This window comes from Adiantum capillus-veneris, chromosome 30 (genome assembly GCF_014529385.1).
Source record: "Adiantum capillus-veneris isolate H3 chromosome 30, ASM1452938v2, whole genome shotgun sequence".
Classification (NCBI taxonomy): Eukaryota; Viridiplantae; Streptophyta; class Polypodiopsida; order Polypodiales; family Pteridaceae; genus Adiantum; species Adiantum capillus-veneris.
Genome location: NC_140960.1, coordinates 18,926,418 through 18,942,331, shown reverse-complemented (window position 1 = coordinate 18,942,331; position 15,914 = coordinate 18,926,418). Strand labels below are relative to the sequence as shown.

The following is a 15,914-nucleotide window of genomic DNA, read 5'->3' as shown; positions in this document are numbered from 1 at the left end:
ACGTCTTCTTGCAAGACGAGTGTCAAAGAGTAAGACAACATTTTCAACAGAGCATTCCAAAGGCTAATGCAAGCCAATGGTCTTGTCAATAAAAAACCTCCATACACATGCTTCTCTTCCTTAAAATCTTTGAGCTCTGCTTCAAGCGCATCAAGTCTGGTTGTGTTGTTAGAAGCTTGCTTTAAGAGAAGAGTAACACTTTTCTTAAAGTTCCCTTTCTTAATTAGACTGCGCATTGCTGATTTTCGAAAGACAGGCAATTTCTTTTTCTTTTTCCCTTGAACAGGTTTCTTCTTTTCTTTGTTGGAAGTAGACAAAGTAGCAATGTCGAGAGAGAGCGAAAGTCGTGCTCAAATTAGATATTGCAAGTGGGTATTATCTCGACCTCAGCAATTACTTTTGGACGAGCTTCATGGAGGGAGGGACGAAGAGATGGAAATATTGGAATGGTTTTGACTTTGTTATTGCAAATGTGAGTAAATCTTTTGCTCACTTATTGATTTAAAAAATGGAATATGTGATTTTTAACTGTGACTAATTTTTTTGTTTTTTTGTAGGAATTGGATGATGCGGAAGAGATACCTCAAGATGAGTTCTTGCTGTTGGTGTAAGGTCTTTCTCAAGAGGAGCAATGGATTTGTTTACAAATTAACAAGTAATGTATAGGCAAAAGACAATGCCAAGTTTTTAAAAGAATAAGTAAACATGTTTCAATGTTGATAAAGTGGCTAAATTTTTTAAGTTGTATACGTGTCTTTTTGGAACCATCTCTAATGTTAATTTTTTTTAATGAAAAAAATTTGGTTGACCCGTTTTGAGGAGATGGGAATGAATTGTTAAGACCTCCATAAAAGGTAGTGTGAAGTCAACATGTGCAGAGATGTCAATGAATTGTAAGGACTTTCATAAAAGGTTGTGTGGTTAGAATGGGGCTTTGGAGTGGTGATATATGGGACTTGACCTCTCGAGGATAACATAAGTTTAAAGCAACCCCCGAAATCCTCTTGCTTTAATTTAATGTTGTTGCCTTCTGACGGTTTGTCTTGGCTTGCGATGTAGTTAGGTCTATATATAGGATGGTTTTATATATTCCTTAAACCTTAATGGTATGACATTTCTTGGGTGTTTTATATAATAACGATGCCTGTTTGTGTGTGTGTGTAGAGAGGAGCTCCTGGAGCTCCTCTCTCTCTCTCTCTCTCTCTCTCTCTCTCTCTCTCTCTCTCTCTCTCTCTCTCTCTCTCCCCAGGGCCCTCTCCTGTTGGGTCTGTAGAAGTTTGTGAGGTTTGTCTTGCAGAGACTAAGGTAGGCTGTGCGGAGAGAGCTGTCGCACGGACTGGAGTCCAGTCACAGAGTGTTTGTGCGGGTTTCAGTCGAGAGCTGAATGAGGCAGGAGCTGCGGGCTGCGGGATTATTGGGGACACAAGGATCTGACGTGGTTCTTTTTGTGTGAGGGGAGCTGACGTGGAAATGGTGTGAATATCCTAGGAGATGAGACAGTAGAAAAAAGCACAGCTTGTCTCCCAATGAACTTGATGTGCTCCACATGTCGATCTATCCAACAAGCTCCTTGCTTGCCACTTTGAACATTACCTCCCTTTCCTAAATGTCTGCCAGAAAGATTTCATCTAATTAAAGTGAATATTCCAATAATGAACCCCTTCCCTCTCTCTTGTCTGTGGACAGTTGGCCTGCGCCTTTCACCCTTCCTGTACGCTATGTCTCCGCAATGGAGGGAGGTATTGCCCTTGCATTCTCCCTCAAGCTCAAACGACCTTAAAGTTGTTTTGTTGGCGTATCTTAAAGTGTTAACATAGTATTAATGTTTGCTTGCCGGTCTCACCAGGCTTTCTCCATCACATTGCCTCCCCCTTGTGTTTTGCAAGGCCCTTGCATCCCACCCTCAAGTTCAGACGACAATTCACTTCTTATGCATTAGTTTTTGTCTTTGTTGGCGTACCTTAGAGTTAATTAATGTCTCAAGCCAATCCTCTCAAGCTCATGTCAAGGTCATGAAAGGGGAAGGAGAGGGTTGCTCTACTTGTGCATGAGCTTGAGAGGATTGGCTCCGATAACAACAGATGTGCAGGCTTACGATGGGAGACATGCATAGGGGCCACAATTGTTGACTTTGGCCTTAATTGGTCTGACTGTTTAAAAAGTTCAGCAACGAAAAACTCTAATGTGCTTTTTCGACATGGCATGTTGCACGCTTCCCTAATGGGTTTGTACTAAGATGAAGTCATCTCCAGCTTCTTAGAAAATTTGTAGGTGTCCACAACCTCAATTATCGTACCGTACTTTATGGACGAATCCAATGGAGTCAAAATTACAATCGAAGTACAATTGTATAATTCAAAACCGAGAAAATGCATATAGTTGAGGTCTTGAAAAGAGAGATGTAAAACTTGAAAAGAGAGAGGGAGAGAGATGAATCTAACGTGTACAACTTTTTAAAATCTTTGTTCTCTTTGATTAAATTATTAAAAGTGTTTTGCACCTCCCGAAGTCCTCTTAAGCTTATTTCTGTAATCGTAGGAACTATATCTTACATGCGTCATTTCCTCACAAAGGCAAACTCTAACAAGATCTTATCCTTAAGGATTTGATCAAATTTTACTATGGACACTGTGTAGGGACATGCTATCCTACACGTGGCATCTTCTCTTTGGCTTCTTCATCAATCTCTTGTGCCTACTCTTCTTGATCAACCTAAATGTTATGTTTCAGTGTTCTATTTGTAGCATAAGGAGATGAGAATGTAAAGGGATTAAGTCTGATAATACACCAAAAGGGTGCCTTTCTCAGCCCAAGATAGAAACACCTTCCATGGATTATTAAGTAGGTTTTTAAGTGTTTTGTTTGTTTTATTGATGGGAGCTGGCATCATTCAAGGGCGACTCAAAAGGGGTCGAACCCTCAACCTTGAGGACACTATTGAAGTACCTTGCCATTGAGCTATCATCTAATGGAAAATTCATCAAGTATCTTTCATAACTCCAACTATGATATTTTGGCTTTGATGACTATCAAAAACACTATCCAAAATTCGTAGTCTCATTAGCAGCATTAACTTTGATGGGAAAGGGTTCAAGGAAGCATTAGATTATGGGCTGTTTGTTTTTTTTTTGTGGGCAAAACTCACAATTGTGAGTGGATAGGATTAAGAACAGAAAGGGCACAATTAAAACGCTTTTGCTTTTTAGGTGAAAATTTGAGATTTTATTACTAAAACCTACAAAATGTTTTCAACTTTTTTCAAGGAAAGCTTGGGATCTCGCTAAGATTTTGCAATTGTAGCTTTTTACATTGAAACTCTTTCGACTTTAGGCCAAAATTTGAAGAATTACCAGTATTTACACTAAACTTGCAAAATTTTACGATTTTCTTCAAGGCAAGGTTGGAATGTAGCTCAAATTTATTCAATTGTTTGTGAACATGGACCTTGCATAGTCCTAAAATGGAAGGTCATGATGTATGTCGAAAAGTTGGAAGCTAAATGTATCCATTGTCACTCTCTCACCACCTCAAGGACATATATGTGACACAAGGAGCGGTGTACCTATCAAAAATTTGTTGCATCTGCGTGGGATACTGACATGTGTGTGTGTGTGTGTGTGTGTGTGTGTGTGTGTGTGTGAGAGAGAGAGAGAGAGATTCTCCAACAACCCGAAAGCCAAAAAAGCAATTACATATTGTTTCAAGAAAAATGGGAGTCAATTCTACGATAGGAAATACTTTACTTATACTATTTTCCTAATTGAAGTAATTTAATAAATAATGGCAGAAATTAAATCCTTTTGATTTTTAGGTTAAAGTTTAAAAAATTGTCGGTACACTACAACTTGCAAAATTTATCAATTTTCCCCAAGGTAAGCTGGAGATTCTAGATGACATGGATGAATATGCACATGATGTGGTGGACAAAATGAAAGATGAGATCTATGCTTGCCACCAACAGCTCCATAGTTTATATAAGTGACTGCGGCTCTTAGATGAAAGGATCGACATGGCCAATGTTTGTGTCAAATTGTACAAAGAAGCCATGGAATTCAAAGAAAAGGAACTGGTTGAACTAATTGCAAATTCATCAGCTGATTTGGAAGCTCTCCAAACAAGGAATCAATAGCAAGAGCAACAAGACAATGGCCACCTTGGCTCTACAAGAGTCTGCTTCCACAATTTGTCGGCTATAAATTTAGCTCACCATTGCAAATAATCAATTGGCACGGTCATAAGCTAGGTGCCAAGAGAAAAATACATTGTTAAACCAACTCAAATACAACCCTACAGTAGCCAAACGATAGGGCACATATCAAACATATAAAGAAGTGGAGCATAAAGATAAAGACCTTGAGATGGAACTAAAGCTAGAGCAAATGCAGAAAAAAGAAATCTCCATCAGATTATGCAGTGGGAGGAGAGATATCATAAGAAAATTGACCAACTTAAAGCGAAATTTAGCAAAGCCCAAGTAGTAGCAACGACACAGGCCACCACACCAAGGGATGAACATATAGATTCCACAATGCAAGATAAAGGTACCCTGCAATTTATGGACTTTGAAGCAACTACCACCGAAGAGGCCAATCTTCTAGAGCTAGATATTTATTGTGATGAAGTTGGACCCTCCACTCAACTGGAAAGCCTAAATGCTGAGGAAGAAGAGACATTAAAGAAGCAGGTGAAAGAGGAGATCAAGACCATCTGGAAGAAATCCATGCATTCCATCAATGTCAACCTCCTCACACCATCAGATATCATGGCATTAGCAAGCTCTACCATTTCCCCTCATCAAATTTGATTTAATACAAATCAAAGAGAGGCTAAAGAATTTCCAAGCCAACCCAACCCAACATTGGAACATCCCAAATGGCGGGAGATCTGGTTGAATTGGCATCCCAGGTATCTTTTTTTGGATACAAATTTGCCAACTCATATCAAACAAGATCCTATGTAGTGCCCGATACCAAGAGTCAGAAGCTGGCAACAACATTCTCTCCTCTAGCAAAAGTGGCCGATTTGGCTTAACTACCCTAAGTTTCCACCACCTTTGAATAACCATCCCATAGAAACATACATGGTGGAAACATTGTCCTCGACCATTCAGCTGTCTCACAAAATTTTGGATTTAGCGTGCATCATGATGGTAAAGATTGCAAAAATGTATCATAAGTGATTTTTCTACCACCCTACTATATGCAAACATTTGAAGAAGCATTCTACACATGCTTCTTCACTTATCGATCCGAGATCTTTGGCCCCGTCATCACCAAGCTGCGAGCGAGATTTGTCATTTACTCCGAGGTTGAGCAAAGAGATAAATTAACCATGCAGTTTATGTCCACTGAAGATAAAGAACTCCTACTAGATACCAACAAGGTCTTGAGTAGCACGAACAAAGGACAGTGGCAAGGAAGCGCCACCACTACTTAGCGCCCTAAGTAGCTGTGTTGCGGACGACACTGGCAAGGAGGGGGGGAATGTTAGCTACTCAACTAACAAGAGCCAACACAAGAGCATCAAAAGGGATGCCGCTCATTTTTTGAAAGCCAATTGACTGTATCATACCCCTTTGTATTATTGTAAATCTCGCAAAGTCCAAAGCCGTTGTAATATTATTGATTGCCAAAGAGTCTAAAGGGGTTGAAGGTCTCCAAGTTTGTAATCATATGCAGTTTTCAACCTTTGTATTGAGCCCAAATAGCTAAGAATCTATTCTTTAAACCTTGGATAAGATATAAAAGCCAACTTTGGTAATTAAAAACCTAAGTTTTTGGATAATGAAAGTAAGCATTTGCTACACAAGCTCAATGTGAGTCTATTGTTTCTTTGATTCCTTACACCTCCCTTGTACGGTGTTGCATTGCTAATCCGAGCATACCAACGCGTTTGCATGTGAAAGATCTTCCATTTAATGTAAGTTTCTTGCGATGGAAATGTGCTTTTACTCGTGTTGTCTATAAGCTAATTTTGCTTCCTATGCATAATACACACACTAAAATTGGTTTTTGACCTTAGCAATAGGTAGAGTACGACTAGAGGAAGATATAGAGTACTTCAACCCCAAAATTGACTGACCTAAAATAGGATGTTTATCTTAGGCACGATTTTGTCATAAGTGTCATTTGAGTATACGAGAGTGTTAATTTCATTAAAGATAATCTACTCATGGTAGGCATAAGGTTTCATTGCATTTGGAGACTCGTAGCTATGTCAAATCATCGGATCAAGCTAGTGGTAAGGAAAGTGGCTTTTGATGTTTGACACACATTTGAGATTGAGATAGGTAGGAGTGGCTTAGACTTGAGTTTTCCAAGACATTAGCTATCTCTTGTTGCCTCCATGCACTAGTCGGGTCAACTACATCCCACAAATTGACATTTTATGTATGTGGTTCTTACTTTGCTAGCATCAATACGGTGAGTCTTGGCAGCCAACCGATAACGGCACCAGAAGATGGAGAGGGGGAATGGGGGAACACACTTAGTACACAACACAATTCCTTTCAATAGCTCACGGCATTCATAGCACCCTTGCCCTTTAAGAAACACCTTGAAAAGATAACAATTCACACTAGTAGACTACTACTTGCACACCTCTCAATGCTCACACACTTGGCAAGACTACAACACAACACAACACAACACCCTCTGCCACAATCCATCTCAAACCTTGCACATCTCAATCCATCTCAAACCAATGCTCAATATCACTCTCTTACACAAAACACCGTCGGTTTTGGGGAGGAGCACACACATCCACACTGATGACACCACGATTCACCACACAAGTAGTAGAAAGAGAAGGGGGGACGGGAAAATGATGCCAAAATTCTTCAAGAGAACACATACAAAGCTTACAATGCCATCACAATAGTTGTTTCCATGGCTATTTCCATACATATGGATCCACACTGTTGGCACCTAGGTTCATCACATAAGTAGTAGAAAGAGAAGGAGGGAAGGAGAAATAGCACCAAAACTGGGCAACCACAACTTGATATTGCTTCAAGAGAACACATACAAAGCTTAGAGTGCTATCACAATAGCTATTTCCATGAAAAACACCCAAAGGTTTGACAAGTACACCCCTCTATAAAAAACTCGCATTGAGCAAGCCTCCAAACGTCTCAAAAGCTTTAAAATGACCAAAAAATTCTCATTGTTAAGTCTCATTTGGGTAATTTTTTAAAGGGTGGTGACCTCTTGCTTGCTCTCTCTATCTGCTCTCTTTGCCGAGGGAGGGGGGGTGCATTAGAGACATCACTAGTGTCTCATGGCATTTTGGAAAGTTTTACTTCATCTCTCTCTCTCTCTCTCTCTCTCTCTCTCTCTCTCTCTCAACCACTTTGTCGGCCAGCTGCCAAGCCTCACCATATTGATGCTAGAAAAGCAAGAACATATATAAAATGTCAATCCATGGGATGTAGCTGACGTGACTAGTGCATAGAGGCTACAAGATACAGCTAATCTCTCAAAAAATACAAGTCTAGTGTGCTCTCACTTAGATCAATCTCAAGTGTGTCAAACAGCAAAAGTTGATCTTCTTACCACAAGACTTATACGATGATTTCATATAGCTATAGTGCTCCAAATGCAACAAAACTTGTTACTTAGAATGTGAAAAGTACCCTCACCAACCTCATGTGCTCTAAAGTTATTCTTAATGCTTGGACAAAATCACACGATTAACAACCTATTTTAGGCAGGTTGGTTTTGGCCTTTAAATCACAATAGCTTCCTTAGGATGTGCTATATCTACTCCTATGGTCTTAAACCAATGTTACATGTATGAAGCATAAGGAATGAAAAAATCTTGTAGAAAAATACTACTAAATATACAACTTCATCACGTGAGAGATTTATATAGAATGGAAGAGCTTCACCTACGAGCGCATTGGTATGCTCAAAACAAGAATTCCACGTCACACGAGGGAGACACAAAGAATTGAAACAAGAGAGAGCTCAGGTCTCATCTTGGGACTGAAATTAGTGACAAAAGCTTCACCTGGCGAGAGTAGGCTCCGGCCTCCAGACTTGCTAAAGGAAAAAAAAAAAAGAACTGTACTGCAACATATGATCACTTTCATTATCCAAAAACACTGCGATCAAAAGTTACCAAATTGGCTTCTACACCTTAGCCAAGGTTTAAAAAATGAAATCCTACCTAAATGGCTCAATAATAAGGCTAGGAACTGTAAATAATTACAAATTGGAAGCCCATGGCCCCTTTTCACTCTTTGCCAAATAAATGTAATGCAATAAGTTTGAACTTTACGAGATTTCAAATTAATAAATGGGGTTTTAATACAATAAGTGGGGATAAAAAGTGATAATTATGTTCGTGTTAGTTGAGTAGCTAAAATTCCCCCTCCTGCCTGTGTCATCCATAACAAAACTACTTAGGGTTCTAAGTAGTGGTCATTCAGAGTGTTGTACCGGTTTTTGTTTTGGCTTTAATTTGTACCGTTGTCTGTTTTTGTTTCATGTTCCATTTTAGTACTTAGGAGTAGGGTAATTAGAAACTACCGTCAAGTTTCAAGCTATTCTGACACTAGGGTACATGGATAGTGATCCATGACCCCCTGACACAAAATGCCTAGATTTATACCAGTGATAGAACAAGTCAATAGAGCATAGAGGTGTTTTCAAAACTTAATTTCGAACTAGATTGTGCAAATTGCAAGCAAAATAGAAGTTGTGTCAAAAGTTTGACAAAATTTTGATTATGTAGATTTTGACTTACTAGCTGTAAAGCTATGGCCACCAAGTGAACTTTGTACAGGTTCTGAGGATCAGAGTTGCGGTAAGTCATTTTTGGTCGGAGGACTGACTACACCATTAAAAGATAACATGTTAAGATTTTGCAAGCTTTGTTTTCTTGATGTATTTGCGGTCATGCAAATTTTATCAAAGTAGAAAACGCGAGTATTAGAGACCAATCAAGCCATATTTTGACTAAGGATAGTGTCAATCAAAGGATCATACCCACCTTAGAGCCAATCATGGAGGACAATCTTTTTCATACTTCTTCGGAGAGATCATACACCTATATGGATGAGGGATCCAAAAGTGTGAGTTTCAAAGAAGAAACCAAAATGGGAGCGGGACCTTCACAACCCGCACAAAACCTAAAACTTTTGCACTTGCAATATCACTTTGAGAATGAGCAAGGTGCTCACATCTATAAAGATGGTATGGATTGTTAACCGTGTCAAAATTGAAGGGAGATCAAGTGAGCTTAATCTCGTAGATTATAGGGGCAATCTATATTTTGATGAAGAGAAAAACAAGTATATAGTTGTACTAAATCCTTTCATCGTGGACAAATAAGAATCGACAGACACCAAGGAAAAGGTTGACATAAAGCCCGAGGAAAAGCCACCAACAGTAGACTTTCCTAATGCCAAGCTTAGAAGAGTAAATGTGGCTACATGTGTCAACACCGACAACACCCATGTGGGCTTATATAAGTATGACAACGGAGAGAAAATGCTCTATTACAAATGTGAAGAGCACTATGTGAGGGAATTAACTGAGCGTATTTACATTTGAGGTTGAGCAAGAGACGCAATTAATCATGTGAGACAAGTATGACCGGAAGTATTATGTAGTGGGCCGTAATGAGCTCAAGGGATATATGTACTTTGCGGACCCACTCCATCACTACTATGTCACCCTTAGTGTGCACAAATCTGTTGTCTCAGAAACAACAAGACCAATAACCACGAGAGTGAGTCCTCTGAAATCTCATGTGAAAGACCCATTTAATTGACCGCATCATTCTATACCAAGACCAATGGGAGCCCTGGATGCCCAGGTTCCTATCTCCACACTTTGAGGTAGTGACATCACGGATACAATTTTCAGCACAAGAGTGCTAGATGTTCGAACTAAAATCCAAGACATAAGACTTGAGGGAAGGGTGACTAATGAACAAACCAAGACATTCTATACCAAGACGAATGGGAGCCCTAGATTCCTAGGTTCGTATCTCCGCACATCAAGGTAGTGACATCACGGATACAATTTTCAACACAAGAGTTCTAGATGTCCGAACTAAAAGCCGAGACGTAAGACTTGAGGGAAGGGTTACTAATGAACGAACCCCTTCGAGAGCACCTGTCGATGGATATGAAAAGAGAGATGCAATGGGTGGAGAACCTAGAATGATGAGGGTGGTTGCAAAAACTCAAAGGATGCAATCTTCTCAAGTAGCTAAGTGCATGCTAAAGAAGTACAATCGTTTGGGAGATCCATACGCACATGTGTCCATTTCTAAGCAAGTCTTAAGAGCGGAGCAAAAAGTGGATTTCCACACACAATACAAGGCATTTGGTTTAACACTAGAGGGAGCAGCGTTGACTTGGTTCCAACCACTAAATAATAGAGATTTTTTGAATATCAATCAACTCTTACAAGACTTTGTGGAGGAATTCTCTAAAAGGGGAATCAAGAACAACACAGTTTCTCAAATCTATGCCCTCAAACAAAAAGAAAATGAAAGGTGACAAAGGCCTCACTTCATTTCAAGCAATACATTGAAAGGTGTCAAGTTCGAGTGCTATCAAAGGATGACCACTTGTCAATTCTCTTTATTGAAGGCTTGAGAAATGAAACTCTCAAGAAGGATTTGCACTTAAAAGCATGCACAACATTTGAACAAGTCACCAGGGAAGCATTGTACCTGGTTGACAATTGTAAAACCTAAAACGAGGTAACTGAGGACATATAAACCGATACCAACAATGCATCTTCCATCACCAATGAGTGTACTGCAAAATGTAGTGCTCTTGCTTCAATCAAACAAAATATGGATCAGTTAGTTAAAGAAGTGGCTTGCAAGATGAATTAAATCTAGAAGCCAAATCCTAAATATGCAACCGCAGCAGCGACCATCAGTTAATACTCCACGAATGTTTAAGTGGTGTGACATAGAGCAAAAATACACAAACCATGACACAAAACATGACACTAGTGAGTGCTTCTACAACCAGAACTACTTAAGGGAAAGGCAATATGGACCATAAAAAATGTAACAATTGCCACCACCTCCAAGGTACTAGATTGGACCTAACAATGCGATGCAAGGAGGGGACAAATCGCAACTAGTATTGGGGTAGCAACCACCTTTACCTCATGAAAATTGGGTCATTGTGTGTTATGTGCAACCGATAGAGTCTCTTATAATCAAGCTAATGATACCCACAAGTTATCTGCTAGGGCAGGCTAGCCAAGGGGAACACCACCAGAAGTCCAAGACGAGAGCCCATGCTATGAATGTGGAGGTGACCATTGGGCGAGGGAGTGTCCCTATAAATATCAACAAACCATTTTTTTTTGGATTTTGTGATGGGTGTGGAAGAGACCACTTGATTCAAAACTGTGTGAAAAACCTTGATAATTGAGGGAAGAAAATTGTCAATATCATAGGACCTTTACCATCCCGGGGGATTCACTATTAGTAATGGGGGGATGTCACCTGCGTGCATCAAAATTAGAGAAACCCCCCTATGTACGGTATCTTACATACTAACCTACCCCCTACATACGGACAAGATACGGACGTTCTCGCAATGAGCCATCCCCCCTCATACAGATTTCGTACGCAATGTAATGACCCACTACTTTATGTATACTAGTAACATAACAATTTTAGAAGCACATGCTTTTGCAAAAATACATGTTGAACTACAAATGAACAGAAGTGTAGATTTTAGTGTGTTTTCATTTGCAATAGATATTAAGAGAACAAACCATGAAAAGCAACAAATGTAATGAATACTAAATTAAAATAAACCAATCGATTCATTGTAATTTATCAAAAGACGAACATCATTTTCCCAGTAAACTGATACAAATCTCAATTTCAAAACAAATGACACTAGCCACCTACTCAGTAGGCTTCCCACATGGGATTTAAGGCATACATATGAAATGGATTGTTCTCTAAATAACAAATAATGGTATGCTCATAAACAACCATGGAAAACTTCACTTATTAAAAAAAACACATTACAAAAGGTATTAACTTTTTTTTTCTCTAAATGTATCTCTTTCTTCTTTAATATCTCTCTCTCTCTCTCTCTCTCTCTCTCTCTCTCTCTCACACACACACACATCATGTACCAAACTCAAACGTTTCTATTCATTCTAACTTTTGCAAACAATGTGTAATAGAGTATTAGAACTATAAAATAAAGGCAAACTTAAAAGTCTTGTGGTTTTAAGGTCAAAATTTGAAGCTTTTGCTAAAAGAGTTTCCGGTTCACGTTAAGGCAAGCTTGCAATCAAGCTGGGTTATTAAAATTCAAAGGACCAAAGCCAAAACTCGAGAAATTTGAATAAACGATTTAAATAACTTTTGTTTAACAAAAGAAGTAGAGTCTAGAGACCAATAGCAAGAAAAGAGCAACAAAAGCGACTTCATATGAGAAGAACCACTAACCAATGAATCGCAAAACCAATGATTGGGTAGAAGATTGTCCCAAGCTCTCTGAGGCTCATCATTTTCCTCCTCATCATTAGAGCCATCATCAGAGGAAGGGGACTGTCAAATACAAGTAGCACTAATGTCACCAATAAAAACAAGTAACCAAGCCTCTTTCTTTGTGATAGCAACATTTTTGACAGAACTTACAAAGACAAACATTTACGATTGCAGGCTCGCGGATATCCATGACATACACCAAACTGCAGATCCCATTTTTCTTTGACTTCCCCTTTGCCTTATTTGCAACATTTTTGCATGGGACAGGCAAGCCCCTTCCCTTCCTTGATGGACTCTGCCAAAACAACTGTCACTAGTATCCTTGTCTTTTAAAATCATCTATGCCACACAATCTGGATGATAAAAGTGACCACACATGGCTGCATCACACAACTAGTACCGCTCACTCATGGCTTAATATACAAGGGGTGAGAAGAAGAAGAAGAGAATTTTTAAACAGGTAGCTTTATGGAGTTAAGAGATAGCAAGACCCACTCTTCGACATCTCAGAGAGGCTAGAAGTGACGAGACCCTGCTCATTAAATTTACTCGTCACTTGTGATTTGAGTGCATAAGCTACACATCATCAAAGGGCCAGCATAAGCTTTGCAGAACCACCAAATGACAGAAACACAGTCATTAAGGACTGCATACCTACCTTCACTGAATAAACACTTACTTTTCAAAAGCAGAAGACGCTCACAAGGTCAAAACCAAGAGCGAAATATGCTCGTAGAGGAAAAGAGATCTGAAAGTCAGCCAACTCGCCAATCCAAGCAAAGAAAATGTCGTAGGGCGCATGCCTTCTTTGCATCGTCGTCATGAAAGTCTCCAGATGTCCACATATGCATTCAACAGCCTATGGCTTGTCACCCTCCCAAAGAATGCAACGCTTGGTAGATAGTACGCCACTCTTGCTTGTCGGCACTAACAACCATCGATCCCCTTTGCTCAAGTCAGTCACACCCCGTTTCTCGGCCAACTATGGTTCCTTCGAGCTCCTTGCAGCATGTGAGGTTTACCACCGATACGCTAGCGGTAAACAGAAGCTTTTCTTTCAATGTAGAGCGCTAGAGGTTGAGGGTGTCTTGGGTGCAAAGCTGCACACTCAGAATGGCAACGACGATGCCCTACAAGTACAGCAAGAGATGAAGTCTCGGTGGTAAACAGTAGAACCGCAGATATAGGAAAGCCATTCTTTCTATGTAGATACTAGAGAGCTAGAGGCTGAGGGAGTCGGAGTCGAGGTGTCTTGGACGCAAAGCTGCACTCATCAGAATGGCAATACGCTGCAAGTACAACACTGCAGCAGTGAAGATGGGACAAGGAAGTCGTAGCAACTGCACAAGTCAAGCAAGGACAAGCGTGTGGTATGAATAGCCCTTAAGTTTAAGGCTCTTTGTTTTAGCCTGCCCAGAGTGACCGCGCACAGGATGTTTGCCCCTTAAAGACATAGGGTAAAGGGGCCAATATAAGGCACCCTCAATCTCTAGCAATGATAAGATTTGAAAGGCTATCCCAAATGTCTAATGACAAGAATGCACATATTATAATTCAAAATCGTCATGATCAAGACAACAAAATTGTTAAAAAAGACCAATCTAATATGCTTGTCAATTTTAGGCCCTTGGATTCCCCAAGACAAGCTTTAAAAAAAAAAAAATCTAATTTCTGAGCACCGAGCATTGAGAAAGACTCACTCACGATGATTTGAGGACCAAGGCTTGCGTGAACTGCTCTCTGTCAAGACTCAAGCCTGAAGCAGCACGTGTAGACCGCTCCAGAGTCCAGGCACCAGAAATTGCGAGGCGTGAGGCGTGAACTCCTGATCATAAAGCAATATCACAATTTTAAAAGCTGTAATATACAGATACCAGTCGAGGCTTGTTTTATTAACTAAATTTCTCAAAGCAAGTAAGGTTCTGTGAAGTTTAGAAATGCATTGAATTTTATAAAAGAGATTAAAAATGCTAACAAGAATTCAACATTACCTCCCCACAAACTTTTTCACATCTAATGGGAAAGACGAGACTGAGGGAGGCTTAATCATACCTTAGAAATCTGTGGAAATCGTGAGAAACTTGGGCCAGCCTCCCCGCTTCCCTGCCCACATCTGCTGCAAGGAAAGGAAGAAGAAAAACGCATCGACACCCCGCTGCAGCGTAGCATCCTCAATATAAGCGCAAAACGGAGAGACTCCCCCAGGCCGACGCTTAAAAACATATGGTTCCCTCGCATCACCAGGGTCCTTTTCTGTAGAAACACCTCAAAGTAAGCTTTTTCTCCTGTACCGTTTCCCCATAAGTTCAAACCTTGATATGGGTAGAGAAATGATTCTCATCTTGCTGGAGATGGGCAGCGATGATAGCTTGCCAAGTGTAGACACTCGGCTCTCCGACTTTGGAAAAGACGCGGTAGGCTTCAAGCAAGCTTTCGGGCTTCCACAAAAGGAAAATACTCTAATGACGGGGTCCCCTAGATGGGCAAGGGCATGGGCAAGGGCCTCGAAACCATGGCCGATGCTAAGAGAGTGGAGTCGCCTGTTCAATGATGAGCAGTTCAATGCTAGCTTCTGATATAAGGCCCATAACCACGATTGCAAAGAAACCAACAGGGAGGCCGAGCAACTTCATGGTTGCAGGAAGCGCCATGATTCCTGCACCTATGATGGTTGTAGCCAGATTGAACACTGCCCCACCAAATCCTGCTCCACTTTGCAAGGTATGCGCGGATGGTTGTGGAAGGGGTAGATTGTCTATGAGAATTGGAGGGCAACTCAGAGCATGCGTCAGGGCAACAGTCTGAGGGAGAGAGAAAACCTTTGCTCTCAAGTGATATGGCTCTGTCTTTTACCATATCAGAGGATCTGTAGCTGGAAAATGGACACCGGAGACTCAGACCACAGTACGTTGACAATGCCGCAAGTGCACTCAATGCTGGACATGTCTAGGTCATAGCAGCGGCAGCAAGTGGACTCACTGTGAGCATTGAGACTTCAGAAACGAAGGAGTCAAATTTTAGGGATGTGTCTTTTCACACGGCGATCGGGTCTGGACAAACCTCAAACTTCAAACTTGAAACTAATTCAAAAATTACTCCTCAAATTTCAAAAAATTCCAAAATACCTTTGTATCTATTTTGTTGGATTGTTCAAGATTTTCTTATCTTTATTCTTTTTTTACAATTGAGATCCGTTTTTTAGTGCTTGGCATGTAATTTGTCACAAACTACCTCGCAAAAAAGGCAATTATGTCTAAAAATAATGAAGCAATTCATCTCCAAAGCCTACATAACCAACTCAAATCCTAGTTTTAGCATCTTGTATAATAGACAATTAGTCTTCTTATGGAAAGCTTCAAGAAAATTTTAACTTTGGAGAAATTTACTCTCACAACCAAGGATATTTTGGGAAGTTTGGAAAA

The 15,914-nt window shown here is 40.1% G+C and overlaps 1 protein-coding gene across 19 annotated transcripts in view; it reads right to left on the bottom strand.

Annotated features, from left to right (window-relative positions):
- The window catches only part of LOC147417628 (uncharacterized), a 50,240-nt gene extending 34,740 nt beyond the window's left edge, over positions 1–15,500 (bottom strand). For 3 of the 19 annotated variants that reach the window (XR_015187250.1, XM_086506584.1, XM_086506585.1), the window contains exons 1-2: positions 14,545–15,489; positions 14,197–14,317 (exon numbers count right to left, since the gene is read on the bottom strand). Coding sequence is in view for 11 of the 19 variants with exons in the window: in XM_086506584.1 (XP_086362710.1) it covers positions 14,243–14,317; positions 14,545–14,730 (261 nt within the window). In the remaining 8 variants the exon portion in view is untranslated. Of the gene's footprint in view, positions 1–10,689; positions 10,799–12,450; positions 12,553–12,642; positions 12,788–14,192; positions 14,318–14,544 lie in introns of all 19 variants that reach the window. The other 16 variants (XM_086506578.1, XM_086506587.1, XM_086506579.1 and 13 more) reach the window with 15 other exon arrangements.
- Between the last annotated feature and the right edge of the window lie 414 nt (positions 15,501–15,914).